The sequence below is a fragment of the Podarcis vaucheri genome (assembly GCF_965113315.1).
Source record: "Podarcis vaucheri genome assembly, chromosome: 3".
Taxonomy (NCBI): Eukaryota; Metazoa; Chordata; class Lepidosauria; order Squamata; family Lacertidae; genus Podarcis; species Podarcis vaucheri.
The window spans coordinates 128,343,588-128,358,970 of record NC_138761.1 but is presented as its reverse complement, the minus strand read 5'-3'; the positions used below and the strand labels follow the sequence as shown (position 1 = coordinate 128,358,970).

At 39.3% G+C, this 15,383-nt stretch overlaps 1 protein-coding gene across 4 annotated transcripts in view; it reads right to left on the bottom strand.

Annotated features, from left to right (window-relative positions):
- Positions 1–15,383, bottom strand: part of RCBTB1 (RCC1 and BTB domain containing protein 1) — a 38,837-nt gene that overhangs the window by 15,451 nt on the left and 8,003 nt on the right. For all 4 annotated transcript variants that reach the window (XM_082215784.1, XM_082215786.1, XM_082215787.1 and 1 more), the window contains exons 4-7: positions 15,024–15,190; positions 14,308–14,466; positions 13,245–13,352; positions 12,423–12,565 (exon numbers count right to left, since the gene is read on the bottom strand). In XM_082215784.1, the coding sequence (XP_082071910.1) occupies positions 12,423–12,565; positions 13,245–13,352; positions 14,308–14,466; positions 15,024–15,190 (577 nt within the window). The remainder of the gene's footprint in view (positions 1–12,422; positions 12,566–13,244; positions 13,353–14,307; positions 14,467–15,023; positions 15,191–15,383) is intronic.

Sequence of the window (15,383 nt, the reverse complement as noted above, 5' to 3'; positions counted from 1 at the left end):
CCCATCACTTCCACAATGGAACAGAGGGCAGCTTGGAAATGGACACTTTACTGTAGGTAATAATTTGGAAATTCACAATTTTGTAAAGTGCTACATACCTGAATATGAAGTATGATGTCCATAAAACTCAAGCTTCTGCTTTTTTTATGGGTGTTTTATCTAAAACCTGTTATCTCTTTTCCCCCTCACCTACAGAAGCCCAAAGAGTAGCATTTCAGTATAAAGCGGCAGAACTGCTGTATATGCAAGCATTATTAGAAATCTTATTCTATCACTACAGCATTGTAAGCAACAGATCTGTGTCACCCAACCCGATACACATTTACCAAGAAGCAACAAGTCCCGCTATGCTAATTGCAGATTACACATAGGAAAGTGTGAAAATAACTGTGCCGGGGGGCGGGGAGAAAGGAAAGGCTTCTAATATTGTACAATCCCAGCAGCTTCACCACCAAGCCATTCCAAGATTTTCAGCTTTGTGCACCAAAGGTATTGCTGAGGCTTACAGCTGTCTGCTATTCTCTCTCTCTCAGTACTGTTTTGTTTTAAGTGAAGGTACGAAAAGACCACATTTCCAAATAGTAAGTCATTGAAGTACATGTGAAAGCAGTACATGTGAAAAGGATCTAGGAGTCTTGGTTGACCACAAACTTGACATGAGCCAACAGTGTGACGCGGCAGCTAAAAAAGCCAATGCAATTCTGGGCTGCATCAATAGGAGTATAGCATCTAAATCAAGGGAAGTAATAGTGCCACTGTATTCTGCTCTGGTCAGACCTCACCTGGAGTACTGTGTCCAGTTCTGGGCACCACAGTTCAAGAAGGACACTGACAAACTGGAACGTGTCCAGAGGAGGGCAACCAAAATGGTCAAAGGCCTGGAAACGATGCCTTATGAGGAACGGCTAAGGGAGCTGGGCATGTTCAGCCTGGAGAAGAGGAGGTTAAGGGGTGATATGATAGCCATGTTCAAATATATAAAAGGATGTCGCATAGAGGAGGGAGAAAGGTTGTTTTCTGCTGCTCCAGAGAAGCGGACACGGAGCAATGGATCCAAACTACAAGAAAGAAGATTCCACTTAAACATTAGGAAGAACTTCCTGACAGTAAGAGCTGTTCGACAGTGGAATTTGCTGCCAAGGAGTGTGGTGGAGTCTCCTACTTTGGAGGTCTTTAAGCAGAGGCTTGACAACCATATGTCAGGAGTGCTCTGATGGTGTTTCCTGCTTGGCAGGAGGTTGGACTCGATGGCCCTTGTGGTCTCTTCCAACTCTATGATTCTATGAAGACAGAATCATGCTGACCATACATTCTCTCAAATACTAGAATCCCTCCCCCTATGCTGCTATAAATAGACATCTAATGCTCTTGCATTCTACAGTGCTAAAAAAGTACAACAGCTACATGTAGCCAATGCATGCCACCAGACAATACCACTAGAGGACCTAAAAAGGAAGGCATGGCCTGTAATAGATTTGATAAATGGCAAAATCCTAACCAAAAATGAGCTGACTTTGGGCCACTGTCATTAGATATGAAAAAGTGACCCCTTAGCCCCACATGGATGCCAAGAGAGCAGAGAGAAAATTCAGATGGTACAGATCCGTGTTTCTCACCTTGGGGTCCCCACATGTTCTCTGCCAGCTCTGTCATTGGCCAGCCCCCTTACCACTACCTCAAAGGCCATGTTGAGGACGTTCAATGAGATGAAGGAAGATTGTGAGGTTGTGCCTGATGCCTCAGGGCCCATATCTGGTTACCACAGCGTAGGATCAGGTTTTTTGGGCAAGCATTTAAATGTGAAAATATGGACCACATTCAAAACAAGACACAATTAGACTTCCGGTTGGTCACCCAGTAATGGAAGACGGGAGCTCTTTCAGCTGAAAGAGCCCCAGCGCTGTGAAGCAGGGGGAGACTGCAAGAGTGTTGCGGTCCCCCGGAAAAACCTCAGATCGGGTGTTCTGAGAACCTGGTGATCCGGTGGGTGCCCTTTTGCGACTCCCCCGCTCCCCAGTAAGCTCGCAAGAGCCCCGAGAGTGAGTGGGGTTGGAGACGTGGCACAGCGGAAATGACTGCTTCCTTCACTGCGCGAAGCTCTGAGTCTGCCAATCGTGAGCGGCCAATTCCTCCAATAAAAAGACTCAAAATTTGGAACTGTAAGTAAAGAACAAAGTCTTAATTTGACCAAGATTAGAGGAGGGGGAAGGGATTTAAAAACGGAGGTTGATCCCTTTTGCTGAAAGAAAGTGGAGTTGGTAAGCAAGGACCAAAGCCTTAGGTGGAAAAATACTTTTGAAAGTTTGCAAGTTAAACCTATGCCCCCCTTCTGCAGGGGGAAGAGGGGGGAAATATTTCAATTGCTACAAACCCTGCGGGACTGTGTTTTTAAGTAAAGAGGCTCCTCCATTCTGTTGCGGACCTCCCAGGAGGGAAAGGCTAGACTCCATTGTGACGTCACAATGGAAGAGGAAACATTCAATCTTCGTTTCCACTGACTCTGTTATTTTGTATCCTGTGGCTGTCTGGACACATTTTAAAGTAGCTAAAAGTGTCTTCTACTTCCAGGACTGTCTGTTAACTTGATATGTGATCTGGAAAACTTCTTTTTACTCGCAGCCTGCTTTAATAACATGGAACAGGGGGGCTGCTGGCTGCCTGGGCTGATACCTGTGGGACTGGTGGTGGGATCCTGTTTTCCTCTCTCATTCCACTAAGCTGTGGGACTGACCTTGAAATTCCTGAGCCATTATGTTTGCTGATAAACAAGAGAAGGTAACCACAAGACATGGCTCTAAAAATCCACCCTTTGAGGAATCTGTAATGATACTACTGAATGAAATTAGAGACAATACAAATCACAACACAGAGGGTATAGAAAGACTGGATAAAAAGATCGAAGCTTTAAGTTCTGAACTGAAAGAGGTTAAGACTGAGATAACTACACATGATACAAGGTTGGCACAGCTAGAGACAGAGTGCCGGACTTGGAAAGACTACAATATGAAAATGCCAATTCGATTGCCTTTCTTCAAATGAAGGAAAGAGAATCTCATTTGAGATTGAGAGGGGTGCCTCAACTGAATGAGGAGAAACTCAAGGAGTGTCTGATGGGCTATTTTGTGGCGTGGTGGGATTTGGAAAAGGAAGAAGTTGAGTTGTAGATAGAAAAAGCTTACAGATTTGGGCCCAAAAAGGATAGAAAAATAACCTATGACTGTATAGTGGTCTTCAAGACCAAGGAACAGAGAGATACCATTTTGAGATTGCATTATAAAAAAGGCTTAAAAATACAGGACAAATCCATCGTCCTCTTCAAGGAGATTCCTAGACACTTCCTGAATTTAAGATCCAATTTTACAGAATTGGCAAACATTTTGAGGAGTAAAAACATTTTTTTCAGGTGGTAATTCCCAGAGGGCCTATCGTTTAAATTCGAAGGAAGAAAGCAAAGAATTAAGACTGTGGGGAGAGAGGGACAGATTTCTGCAAAAGCACGCGGTGGAACTTGGACGGCAAAGCCTGCAGCTGCCAGGGGCAGGAGCGGTGACCCCTTAATTTAACATCATGGCACTGAGAGTTTATTCTCCTCAGAAAAGGAGACAAGTATATCATGTGTTGGAAAAACAGAATTTGGATGTAATTTGTCTACAGGAAACACATATTACAAGACTACATAGAAAAATTTTATCATAGAAAAAAAACTTGGACAAGAATTTATTTCTTCGGACAAAGTGAAAAAAAGAGGAGTGGTTTTTTATATGAAAGAAAAGTGGAACCCAAAACTGATCTTTAAAGACGAGTAACGAAGACACATAGCAGTGGAAATTACAGCACAAGGCGAAAAATATTTGTTATTGGGAATCTATGCACCTAATGATGGCAAAGCGGAATTCTTCAAGAACTTGGAAACAAGTATTTTGGACTATTTGGATTACAAATTAATTCTAATGGGAGACCTGAATGGAGTTGCATCTACTTTGATGGATAGGACTCAGAGGCAAAAAAAAATTGAATGCTAGCAGACTACCTAAGGCTTTCTTTGACATAACTGACAAATTTGATCTGTCAAACATATGGAGAGTCAGAAATCCAACTGAAAAAGACTTCACTTTTTTATTCAGATGCAAACCAATCATTTTTGAGAATTGACTGCCTATGAATATCCAGAGACTTGGTTCCTGAAGTATCAAAAACGGAAATTTGCCCTAAAACCTGCTCAGACCACAATGCAGTTTTTGTGGAACTGAAAATGTCCTTACAGGGTTCCTTAAGATGGAGAATGAATGATGATTTGTTGAGAAGTACCCAAATTGTAAATAAAGCCCAAAAAGCTCTAAAGGATTATTTCGAAATTAATATGAATCAGGGAACGGAAACAAGGGTTATTTGGGATGCCAGCAAAGCAGTAATGAGAGGATTTCTCATTCAACAAAATTCAATTAGGATAAAGATACAGAATGAGAAAAAAGATAAGATTTTGGAACAACAAAAAGATAAAGAGAAGGGTCTTAGAGGGAACCCAAAGAATTTGCAGATACAAAAGAAACTTAAAACCCTACAGATTCAATATTCACAGATTATAAATCAAGAAATAGAATGGAAACTAAGGAGGATGAAACAAAGGAATTTTGAATCTGCAAATAAATGTGGGAAACTTTTAGCTTGGCAATTAAAAAAGAGGCAAAAGCAAAGTACCATATTTTTTTGCTCTATAAGACTCACTTTTTCCCTCCTAAAAAGTAAGGGGAAATGTGTGGGCGTCTTATGGAGCGAATGCAGGCTGCGCAGCTATCCCAGGAGCCAAAACAGCAAGAGGGATCGCTGCTTTCGCTGTTCTGGCTTCTGGGATTCAGAATAATTTTTTTCTTGTTTTCCTCCTCCAAAAACTAGGTGCGTCTTGTGGTCTGGTGCGTCTTATAGAACGAAAAATACGGTACTATCACAATTATTGTAACAGAAGGAAAGTCTGTGGAGAACCCTGTGGACATAAGAAAATGTTTTCACAAGTACTACAAACAACTGTATAAAAAGGAGAAAGAGGACCAGGCCAAGATTGAGCAATTTATTAAAACCAATGGTTTGCAGAAGATTCCCGAGGATAAAAAGATCCTACTAAAGGGACTGATTTCAAGACAGGAAGTGGAATATGCAATAAACTCAATGCAACTTGGTAAGACCCCGGGACCAGATGGTCTATCAGCAAAATACTATAAGACATTGGCTTATCAAATAAAAAGAGTGATAGTCTTATCGAAGCTACTATTTTTATTCCAAACAATTCCAATTATAGGAAAGACCAGCAGTATTGACAAGTGGCAAAAAGAAATTTCTAGATTTTTGTGGAAGGGTAAAAGACCAAGAGTAAAGCATAAGATATTAATAGATACTGTAGAAAGAGGTGGCTTCGGGTTACCGGATTTGAAGCTATATTACGAAGCCTCATGTCTTCTCTGGTTGAAAGATTGGTGTTTATTAAAAAATTGGGATATTTTAGATCTAGAAGGTCATGACACCCGTCTTGGATGGCATGGCTATCTTAATTATGGGAAAATAAAGGCGGACTGGAGTTTTTCAAATCATATAATAAGATGCTATATATAAGGTGTGGGGAAAATACAAAAGATATTTGGAACAGAAAACCCCAAGATGGAACTCTGCATTAGAAGCAATCGCTGTTAAAAAAAACAACAACATCAAAGAGAACTGGATAACATATAACACAAGATTAAGGGAGGAGGAGGGTCAACTAATATTGATAAGTTATGAGAAAATAAAAGATCACTTTTCTAGTTGGCTAGATTACTCCCAGGTGAATGAAATGTTCAGACAGGATAAGCAGATAGGTTTTGAAAAGGAGCCTTCAAGATTTGAAAGAGAATTACTGAATAGTAAAACTAAAATAATCGCAGAAATGTATAGACTTCTTTTAGACTACGAAGTAATGGATGAGGAGGTTAAGGCTTCAATGATAAAGTGGGCCCAAGAAGTGGGCCGTCCAATTATGCTAAAAGATTGGGGAAACTTATCAAAGGTAAATTTGAAATTTACAGCCAGCTATCACGAAGAGTCGGACACGACTAAATGACTAAACAACAACATAATATAAGAGAGAACATGATGAAAATGGCTCATAGGTGATACCTCACTCTTTCCAGATTATCAAGAATGTATAAAAATTTGGCGAATGCTTGTTGGAAATGTGGAGGAAATAACGGTGACATGATCCACATGTGGTGGACGTGTGAAAAGATTAAGATTTTTTGGGGGGAAATATACGATGAATTAAAAAAGATGATGGGGATAACTTTTACTAAAAAACCGGAGGCATTTCTATTAAGTATTTTAGATAAAGAGATCCCAAAAAATCTAAGAGAGGTATTCTTGTATGCAACCGCAGCGGCTCGTATACTTGTGGCCAAGAGATGGAAAGATCCCGAGGCTCCAAAAATAACAGATTGGCAAATCAAATTACAGGAATTGGTGGAGACAGCTCAACTGACTAGTAAACTCAGAGGAAACTCTAAGCAAAAATTTGCGGAAAAATGGGATGGTTGTAGAAGATATGTTCAAAACTACAATAATAGTTTTGACTCCGTGCTAGCATTCGAGTGATAAGGGAACTAAAAGGAGGTGGACAACAATTAAGGATTTATTATGTTTTCAGAATGTATTAGAAAAATTATATAGAAAGGTTTATTGTTTTGTGTACATTCAAATGCAAGATAAAATATACCCAAAGGGACTTGACAGGAAGTCAAAGTTGAAGAAAATGTTTTGGAAGATAAAAGGGGAAAAAATATTTACTTTCATTATTATCATTTTGTGTGCGGGTGTGGGTGTGTGGGTGTCTGCACATATGTGTGTTGTTGGATGCAATATTTGGGAGGAAATAAGACGGTAAATAACAAATAACAAACTAAATATCAATGTATGTAATTTTTATTTCTTAATTATATTTAGTGGTGGTATGGCTGTATTGCTTTTTGTAACATAAAATCATTCAATAAAAATTGTATTAAAAAAGAAAGAAAGACTGGCTTATCCAACCTTTGGTAGAAGTATACAATTTGATTCTAGGAAGGGGGCAAAGCATCTGAAACCTGGAAGGAAGCTTATATTACTTTGATTCCTAAACAAGATCAAGATAGAGCCAATGTCAAGAATTACAGACCAATCTCCCTACTTAATGTGGATTATAATTTTTTTGCGAATATACTGGCTAACAGGCTAAAGAAGGTTCTGTCTGAACATAAACAGGTTTCCTGCCTGGAAGACACATGAAAGATAATATCAGGAATGTTGTAGATATTTTGGAAAAGCTGGAAGCAAGAAAGAACTGTAAAGCAATGTTAATGTTTACTGATGCTGAGAAAGCCTTTTACAATGTATCTTGGAGTTTTATGTTACACAATTTAGAAAGTATGGGGGTTGGTCAAGATTTTTTAAATGGTATTAATGTGATCTATCATGAACAAAAAGCTAAAATTATTGTAAATAATGTGGTATTGGAGGAAATTAGAATCGAGAAGGGAACCAGGCAAGGGTGCCCACTTCCCCCTCTGTTGTTCGTTTCGGTCCTAGAGGATAAGAAAAGATGATCAAATTAAAGGTATTACAGTAGGATCCAAACAATATAAATTAAAAGCCTTTGCTGATGATTTAGTACTGACATTACAGGATCCAGACTCCAGTGCAGTAAAAGCACTGGAGCTGATGCAGGAATTCGGACAGGTAGCAGGATTTAAGTTAAATAAGAGCAAAACCAAAGTATTAGAGAAAAATCTGGATAATGATGAAAGAAAGTTATTACAAGAAAAGACAGGCCTAGATTTTGTGAAAAAAGTTAAGTATCTGGGAGTGAATTTGTCCAGGAAAAATCTGAATTTATACAAAGATAACTATGAGAAACTATGGAATGAAATTAAGAGAGATCTAGAGATATGGTCAAATTTAAAATTGTCACTAATGGGCCTGATTTCAGTGGTTAAGATGAATGTATTGCCAAAGACGTTATTTCTGTTTCAAGCCCTCACAATTATAGATAATGTGAAATGTTTTAAAGAATGGCAGAAAGCTTTATCTAGATTCATCTGGCAGGGGGGAAAAACCAGAATTAAATATAAATTACGAACAGATTCTAAAGAAAGAGGGGGATTTTCCCTGCCAGATTTGAAAATCTATTTTGAAGCGGCTGCACTTTGCTGGATTAAGGAATAGATACAATTAGAAGATACCAATGTTTTAGATTTGGAGGGATTTGACAATGTGTTTGGATGGCATGCATATTTATGGTATGACAAAGTAAAGGCCCATAATGCTTTTAAAAACCATGTAATTGGGAAATCTCTGTACAATGTATGGATAAAATATAAAGATCTCTTAGAAAGGAAGACACCCAGATGGCTTTCGCAAATGGAGGTGAAGGCACAGAAAAAGTTAAATATAGATATCAAGTGGTTGAGATATTCAGACTTGTTATTAGAGGACAAAGAAGGTTATAAATTAAAACCATTTGATTAAAGATAAGTTAAATTGGTTACATTATCACCAGATTAATGAATTGTACAAATTAGATAACAAAAATGGTTTTGCTTCAGAAAAATCTAAGTTGGAAATGGAGTTGTTGGACTCTAAAGTTAAAAATTTGTCTAAAATGTTTAACATATTGTTAGAATGGCATACAAAGGATGAACAAGTTAAGTCAGTGATGATAGACTGGGCAAGAGATGTGGGACATAATAAACTGAAAGCATTTGCAGATGACCTGGTTTTAACATTACAGGAGCCAGAATCTAGTACAAAAAGAGTTTTAGAATTGATTCAAGAATTTGGTCGGGTGGCGGGATTCAAGTTGAATAAACAAAAAACTAAGGTACTAGGGAAAAATTTGACATCTTCTGAAACAGATGGGTTCCAGAAGGAAACAGACTTAAACATTGTTAAAAAAGTGAAGTACCTGGGGGTTAATTTGTCTTCTAAAAACTTGAACTTATTTAAAGATAACTATGAGAAATGTTGGTCAGAAGTTAAAAAAGACCTAGAAATCTGGTCAAGATTGAAATTATCCTTGTTAGGCCGAATTGCAGCTATAAAAATGAACGTCTTGCCAAAAATGTTGTTCTTGTTTCAAGCCTTGCAGATCGTGGACAGAGTGGAATGTTTTGGAAAGTGGCAGAAGGATATCTCGAAATTTGTTTGGCAGGGCAAAAAGCCCCGAATAAAGTTTAAAATATTAACTGATGCAAAAGAAAGAGGGGGGTTTGCCCTGCCGGACTTAAGGTTATACTATGAAGCTGCTGCCTTCTGCTGGATGAAAGATTGGATTCTGTTAGAAAACACTGATGTCTTAGATCTGGAGGGCTTTAACAATTCGTTAGGTTGGCATGCGTATTTGTGGTATGACAAGGCAAAAACACATGGAATGTTCAAAAATCATATTGTCAGAAAAGCAATATTTATGGTCTGGAAAAAATATAAAGACTTACTGGAAAGTAAGACTCCGAGGTGGTTATCACCAATAGAGGCCAAGGCTCGGAAAAAACCTAATATGGAGGCCGGCTGGCCGAAATATTGGGAAATAATAGAAAATATTGGAGATAATTGGAGGTTGCAGAGCTTTGAAAAATTAAAGGGTAAGGTGCAAGATTGGTTTCATTATGCCCAAATCAATGAGGTTTTTAAGTTGGATAAAAAAACAGGATTCCAGGTGGAAAAATCGAAACTTGAGACAGAGTTGTTAGAACCAAAGACCAAGGTATTATCGAGAATGTATAACTTGCTGCTTAAATGGAACACTCAGGATGAGACAGTTAAATCAGCCATGATAAAATGGGCTCAAGACATTGGTTATAATATCATGTCTGAGGACTGGGAAAGGTTATGGACCACCGGTATGAAGTTTACGGCATGTAATGCCTTGAAAGAAAACATTATGAAAATGGTATACATGACCCCAGTCAAGCTTGCTAAGATATACCATTTGTCTGATAATAAATGCTGGAAATGCAAGGAGGCTGAGGGGACATTAAGCAGAGGCTTGACAACCATATGTCAGGAGTGCTCTGATGGTGTTTCCTGCTTGGCAGGGGGTTGGACTCGATGGCCCTTGTGGTCTCTTCCAACTCTATGATTCTATGATTCTATGATTCTATGACATTCTTTCATCTTTGGTGGACTTGTCCAAGAGTGAAGACCTTCTGGGAAATGATTTACAACGAGTTAAAAAAGGTGTTTAAGTACACCTTCCCTAAGAAACCGGAGGCCTTCCTTTTGGGCATTGTCGGCCAAAAGGTGTTAAAGAAGGATAGAACTTTTTTTATGTATGCTACCACAGCAGCAAGAATCCTTATCGCTAAGTATTGGAAGACTCAAGATTTGCCCACACTGGAAGAATGGCAGACGCAATTGATGAACTACATGGAGCTAGCCGAGATGACTGCCAGGATCCGAGACTTGGGAGAAGAAGCAATGGAGGAGGATTGGAAAAAATTTAAAGACTATTTGCAAAAGTTTTATAAGTTATATGAACTATAGGTTTTCGCATGACTTTGAATGTTAGCTCCAGCAACGAGAGTGAAATATATATGAAATTAGATAATGTTAATGAAAAAATCAATGTTTAAATGGTCAAAAAAGGATATTATAGAGTAAATGGGAAATAAGGAACCTAAACTTAAATAGTAATTGAAAGTATAAAAGAAACACACGAAACAAGGTTATAATTTGTTGATAAATTTATTGTTAAGAATGCTCTGTGCGGGAGATGTGGGGAAGTCCGTTGGAAAGTTGAAATAAGTTGATGAAATGGTTTGTTTTCTCTTTTTTCTTCTATTTCTTTCTTTTCTCTTTTTTCTTTTTGCTTTTCTCGTTCATTTGTATTTGGAAAAATGCAATAATTTTTTTTTTTTTAAAAAAAAGAGATGTGGGACATAATATAATGTTTGAAGACTGGAAAAGATTGTGGAAGAAAGGGGTCAAATTCACTGCATGTACAGTGTTAAAGGAAAATATAATGAAAATGATGTATAGATGGCATTTGACTCTTGTAAAATTAGCAAAGATATACCACAACAGTGATAATCTATGTTAGAAATGTAAAGAAAAAGAGGGTACCTTCTATCATATGTGGTGGACCTGCCCCAAGGTGAAAGGCTTCTGGGAGAAGATTTATAACGAATTGAAAAAAATGTTGAAATATACATTTATTAAGAAACCAGAGGCCTTTCTTCTTGGAATCACAGGTTTGGAATTGCCCCCAAAAGATGTTAAATTATTTTTGTATGCCACAACTGCAGCAAGAATTTTGTTAGCGAAGAACTATAAAACACAAGAAGCACCAACAGTGGAAGATTGGCAGATGAAGATGATGGATTTTTCGGAGCTAGCCGACCTGACGGGAAGAGTCCGCGACCAGAAGGAGGAGGACCACCAGGAGGAATGGATGACGAAATTTAAAGACTATTTAGTTAAATATGTTAAGTTAACTTAATTGGAAAAGCTTGCAAATATCAGATAGGCTTAGGATTTAAATATGTAATGTGATGAATTAATATGTATAATGCCAAATTTGAAATAAAGAAAGATGTTAAGTGATTAAGTTAATCCTATAAGAATATTGGTTTTGGAAAACTGTTAAAATGATATACACTGAAATTCAACCAGGGGGATACAAGGAAGTCATTTAACAATGGCTGAGATTTTTGTTTGTTTGTTTGTTTGTTTAAAATTTTTTTTGGAAAATTAATAAAATCTTTTTTTCCCTTCCAAAACATGACACAATTAAACTTTTGTGTCCCTTGACTATGAAACGGCATACAGTTTACTAGGGGCACTTGAAGCAGGAGAGGAGCACGAAATTCTGGATGGAGACTTGAAAGAAGCTTCTCATGGTGCCTCACAGAATCACACCAGCTGAGGGCTACTGGATCAAGCACTCCAGTCGAAAGGATCCAGTCCCTAGGCAGGTATAGCAAGTGATACCAATCTTTTCCTCCCTCCATCACTAGAGTAGAAAACAAAAACAGATTGTCCTGAACTTAAGGTGGTTCTCATTCATTTTAGTTGCCTAACTTTATCTAAAAGTGAAGTGTATTCCAAAGCTCCGTTTGAGACAAGACAAGACACACATTTTTTGCAGAGTGGAAAGTACTGGCAGGACTTGCCGTAACTTAGACGCCTTAAAATAACAAATCTTGGGTCACAGACTTCATGGTCTGAAGGGAGAGTGGAAACTGAGAAAGGATCAGAGAAGAAAGGAAGACAGATGAAGCCCTGCTCACAAAGCCTGCAAAGAGAAGTTGCCCTTTACACCAAAGACGGACAGACAAAGGCATCAGTCACCTCTTTTTCAAGGTGCCTTGAACAGACACCTCAAACATCCCTGCCTCCCAGTTCCAAGGATTAGTTGCAGCAACATTTACCTCTCCTTTTCCATCATGATCTGCACTGGGCTTAGCTGGTTGCTTTTACTGCCAGTTCCCAGCTGCCCATAAGTGTTTGCTCCCCAGGCGTAGAGCAAGCCCTCATCCGTTAACACCATTGTGTGTGCATAGCCACAGGCAACCTGCAAAAAAGAAAATGGAAATCAATGCTAGCATCACGAAGAATGGCCACGAAGAACGAGATCACGAAGAACGGCCACAAAGAATGGCCACGAAGAACGAGAAATCACTGCTGGACACTTAAGTATCAGTTGCACAACCTGGGTTAGTTTTAAACGCCAAGGGAGTCTGCACACAGGTTATGAAATGCGGAGGGGGGTGTCCTACGGTTCTCCAGATACTGTTGGACTGCAACTCCTGTTATTTCTGACTACTGACTGAGGCTGGGGGTGGAGAGAGCCCAACAAACATCACGAGAACTGTAGGTTCCCTGGCCCAGGTATGAAAAGGTTTCACTGATTATTGATGGTTTCGTAAAATACTTACAGAACTGAGAAATAACCCAAGTCATCTTGTCTCCAAAAGATCACCAGTAAAATGTTGACACTTCCTAAACACAATCTCAGGTCTGGAAGAGGCAGCTGCGTCTTGGTTATTCCCTTTTCGTGCCCTTGGCAAAAACCGCCAACTGAAGGCTGCCCCAGCTGCAGTGAAGATGGCAGCCATCTACAGGCTCATAGTTACCAGGCCTCTTCAACACCAACTGTTTGCAGGCTAGGCTTTGGTTATAAGCACTAAACAGAAGCTCACAATAAACCAGGGGACAATTAAGCAACACAACTTGCACTATTTTGTACTCACCTGCATTACACAGAGACCTTGTAGCGCAGCCACTCGGCATGGGGTTAGCTGGTTGCCATTGTTTCCCAGACCTAGTTGACCATTGCCATTGTAACCCCAGCCATATACCTTCATGAAGAAGGAAGAACAGTTAATCTGGATGCACTCCAGGGAAAGAGGTGGCCAGTGCAGTGTGCTGGTGAGAGCGTTAGACTATGATCTGGTAGACCAGGGTTCAAAGCCCCACTCAGTCGCGAAGCTCAGTGGGTAACCCTGGGCCAGTCTCTTGCCTACCTCTTAGGGTTGGTGTAAGGGTAAAATGGTGAGGAGGGAGAAACACGGAACTCCTTGAAGGTGGGATATAAATGTAACAATAAAAATGAATTTAAAATAGCTCTAGTTCAGGGAAAGATGTTGAGAAAGGCAGGCTGAAAATGCACCTAATCCTAATCTACATACACTTCAGCTATCTGTTGCCGACTCATTTTTCTTTTGTGCATATGAACACTGCATACTGACTCCTAAATTATAAAATGAAGGGTTTTATGACTTTTAGTTTAATCTGCCTGCAGAGTTACTTGGTTACTCTGCCCTTCCCCTAAATGTTACAGGACAGTTCTGGATGTACTGGATTCATAGCGTAAGTAAAATAGTTTAACTTTCCAGCGTTTAAGATCAAGGAAGCAGCAATGTCAACACTATTTATAGCTCAAGTTTCCCCGTTTCCTGAGGATAAACTTCCTCTGACTTAAGCCTTGAATAATTGTTTACTAACTGCATCTGAGGTTTCAATAATTATCAAATGAGTCACAAATCCTACTTTTCCCTTTAACCACAAGATTTGCTCCCTCAGGTGATTCAGCATCACCTTCAGAAATGAATTTTAGATGATGAAGTGAACATACAGGTGCCAGAACAAGTCCTAATGGCAATGAACAGCCAGCAGGTGTCTAGTTTAAAGCCACTGCAGCTCATCAGCTTCACAAAAGTTTCTGGGGCATCTTCTATTAGCCCTTTGTTCTGCACTTTAGCATTTTCTTACGCAGAATCAGAGCCATGTGTGCAATGACCTTGGAATGCTTACCTCACCATTGTCCACTACAGCTATGGAAGAGGTTTGGCCACATGCAACGCCGACCACCACCTTCGTCTGCAGACAGTTGGAAACCTTGCGGGGAGTGGGCTGGTTTGCCGTGGAGCCTGACCCAACTTGTCCACAGTTGTTATAGCCCCAGGCATACACCTTGCCACAAGGAAAGAAGATGAAAATACATAATGGGAACACACTCCAAACTTCCTTCAGAACAAAAATAATGCCTGAACAGCTTTGAGTTGATTATCTCCTTTTACCTTTTTAAAAAATTTTACCCTAGAACTCTTCCAATTTTAACTCCACTGCTGCAGATATGCAGGTGACACATCAAAAGCCTTGCCAAACAGCAGACACTGCCCTGTGTCCACAGGTAGTCCGTTCCTTCTGGAAACATGCATCGTGATGCGAAGTTACATCATGTAACTTTACATCATGAAACATCATGTTACATCTTAATCTTATCTGTTAAGGTAAGATTTCAGTCCAAAATATTTCACTAGGAAAACACAATACAATGATTGATAGCAACATCAGATTCACTCTTCTCTGAGGGCTTCCCAAAATTTAAGACAGTTTAGAGATTTTTGAAATATTAAGTGGGATGTCAATGCTTTTAAATAAATAAATACAGGAACACATTTGCATAACAGTGGGTTCTCAAAAGCAAAAGTTTAGCAAGTAATAATATACATACATAAAAGACTTACATCTCCATCAGATGATAGTGCTATAGAATGATGGGAGCCACAAGCTACTTCAATTACTTTCTTAATTAGCAAATTGGTACAGATTTGAATGGGTGTAACACCTTGATTGGTGGTCCCATTTCCAAGTTGACTGTATCCATTATGTCCCCAGGCATAAACTTCACCATCTATGAAAGGCACAAAAGCGCAAATGTCCACAATTATTTATCTAACCCTAGAAGATGATTCCCAATTCCAAACAACACCAGACAAAAGCGGGTCAGAAAAAATATAAGAGACTGCATCCAGAGCCACAGCTCCACTCATGCAACAGACTTCCACGCCCACAATGCAACTTCCTCTTCTCCCCCCTCCAGACCA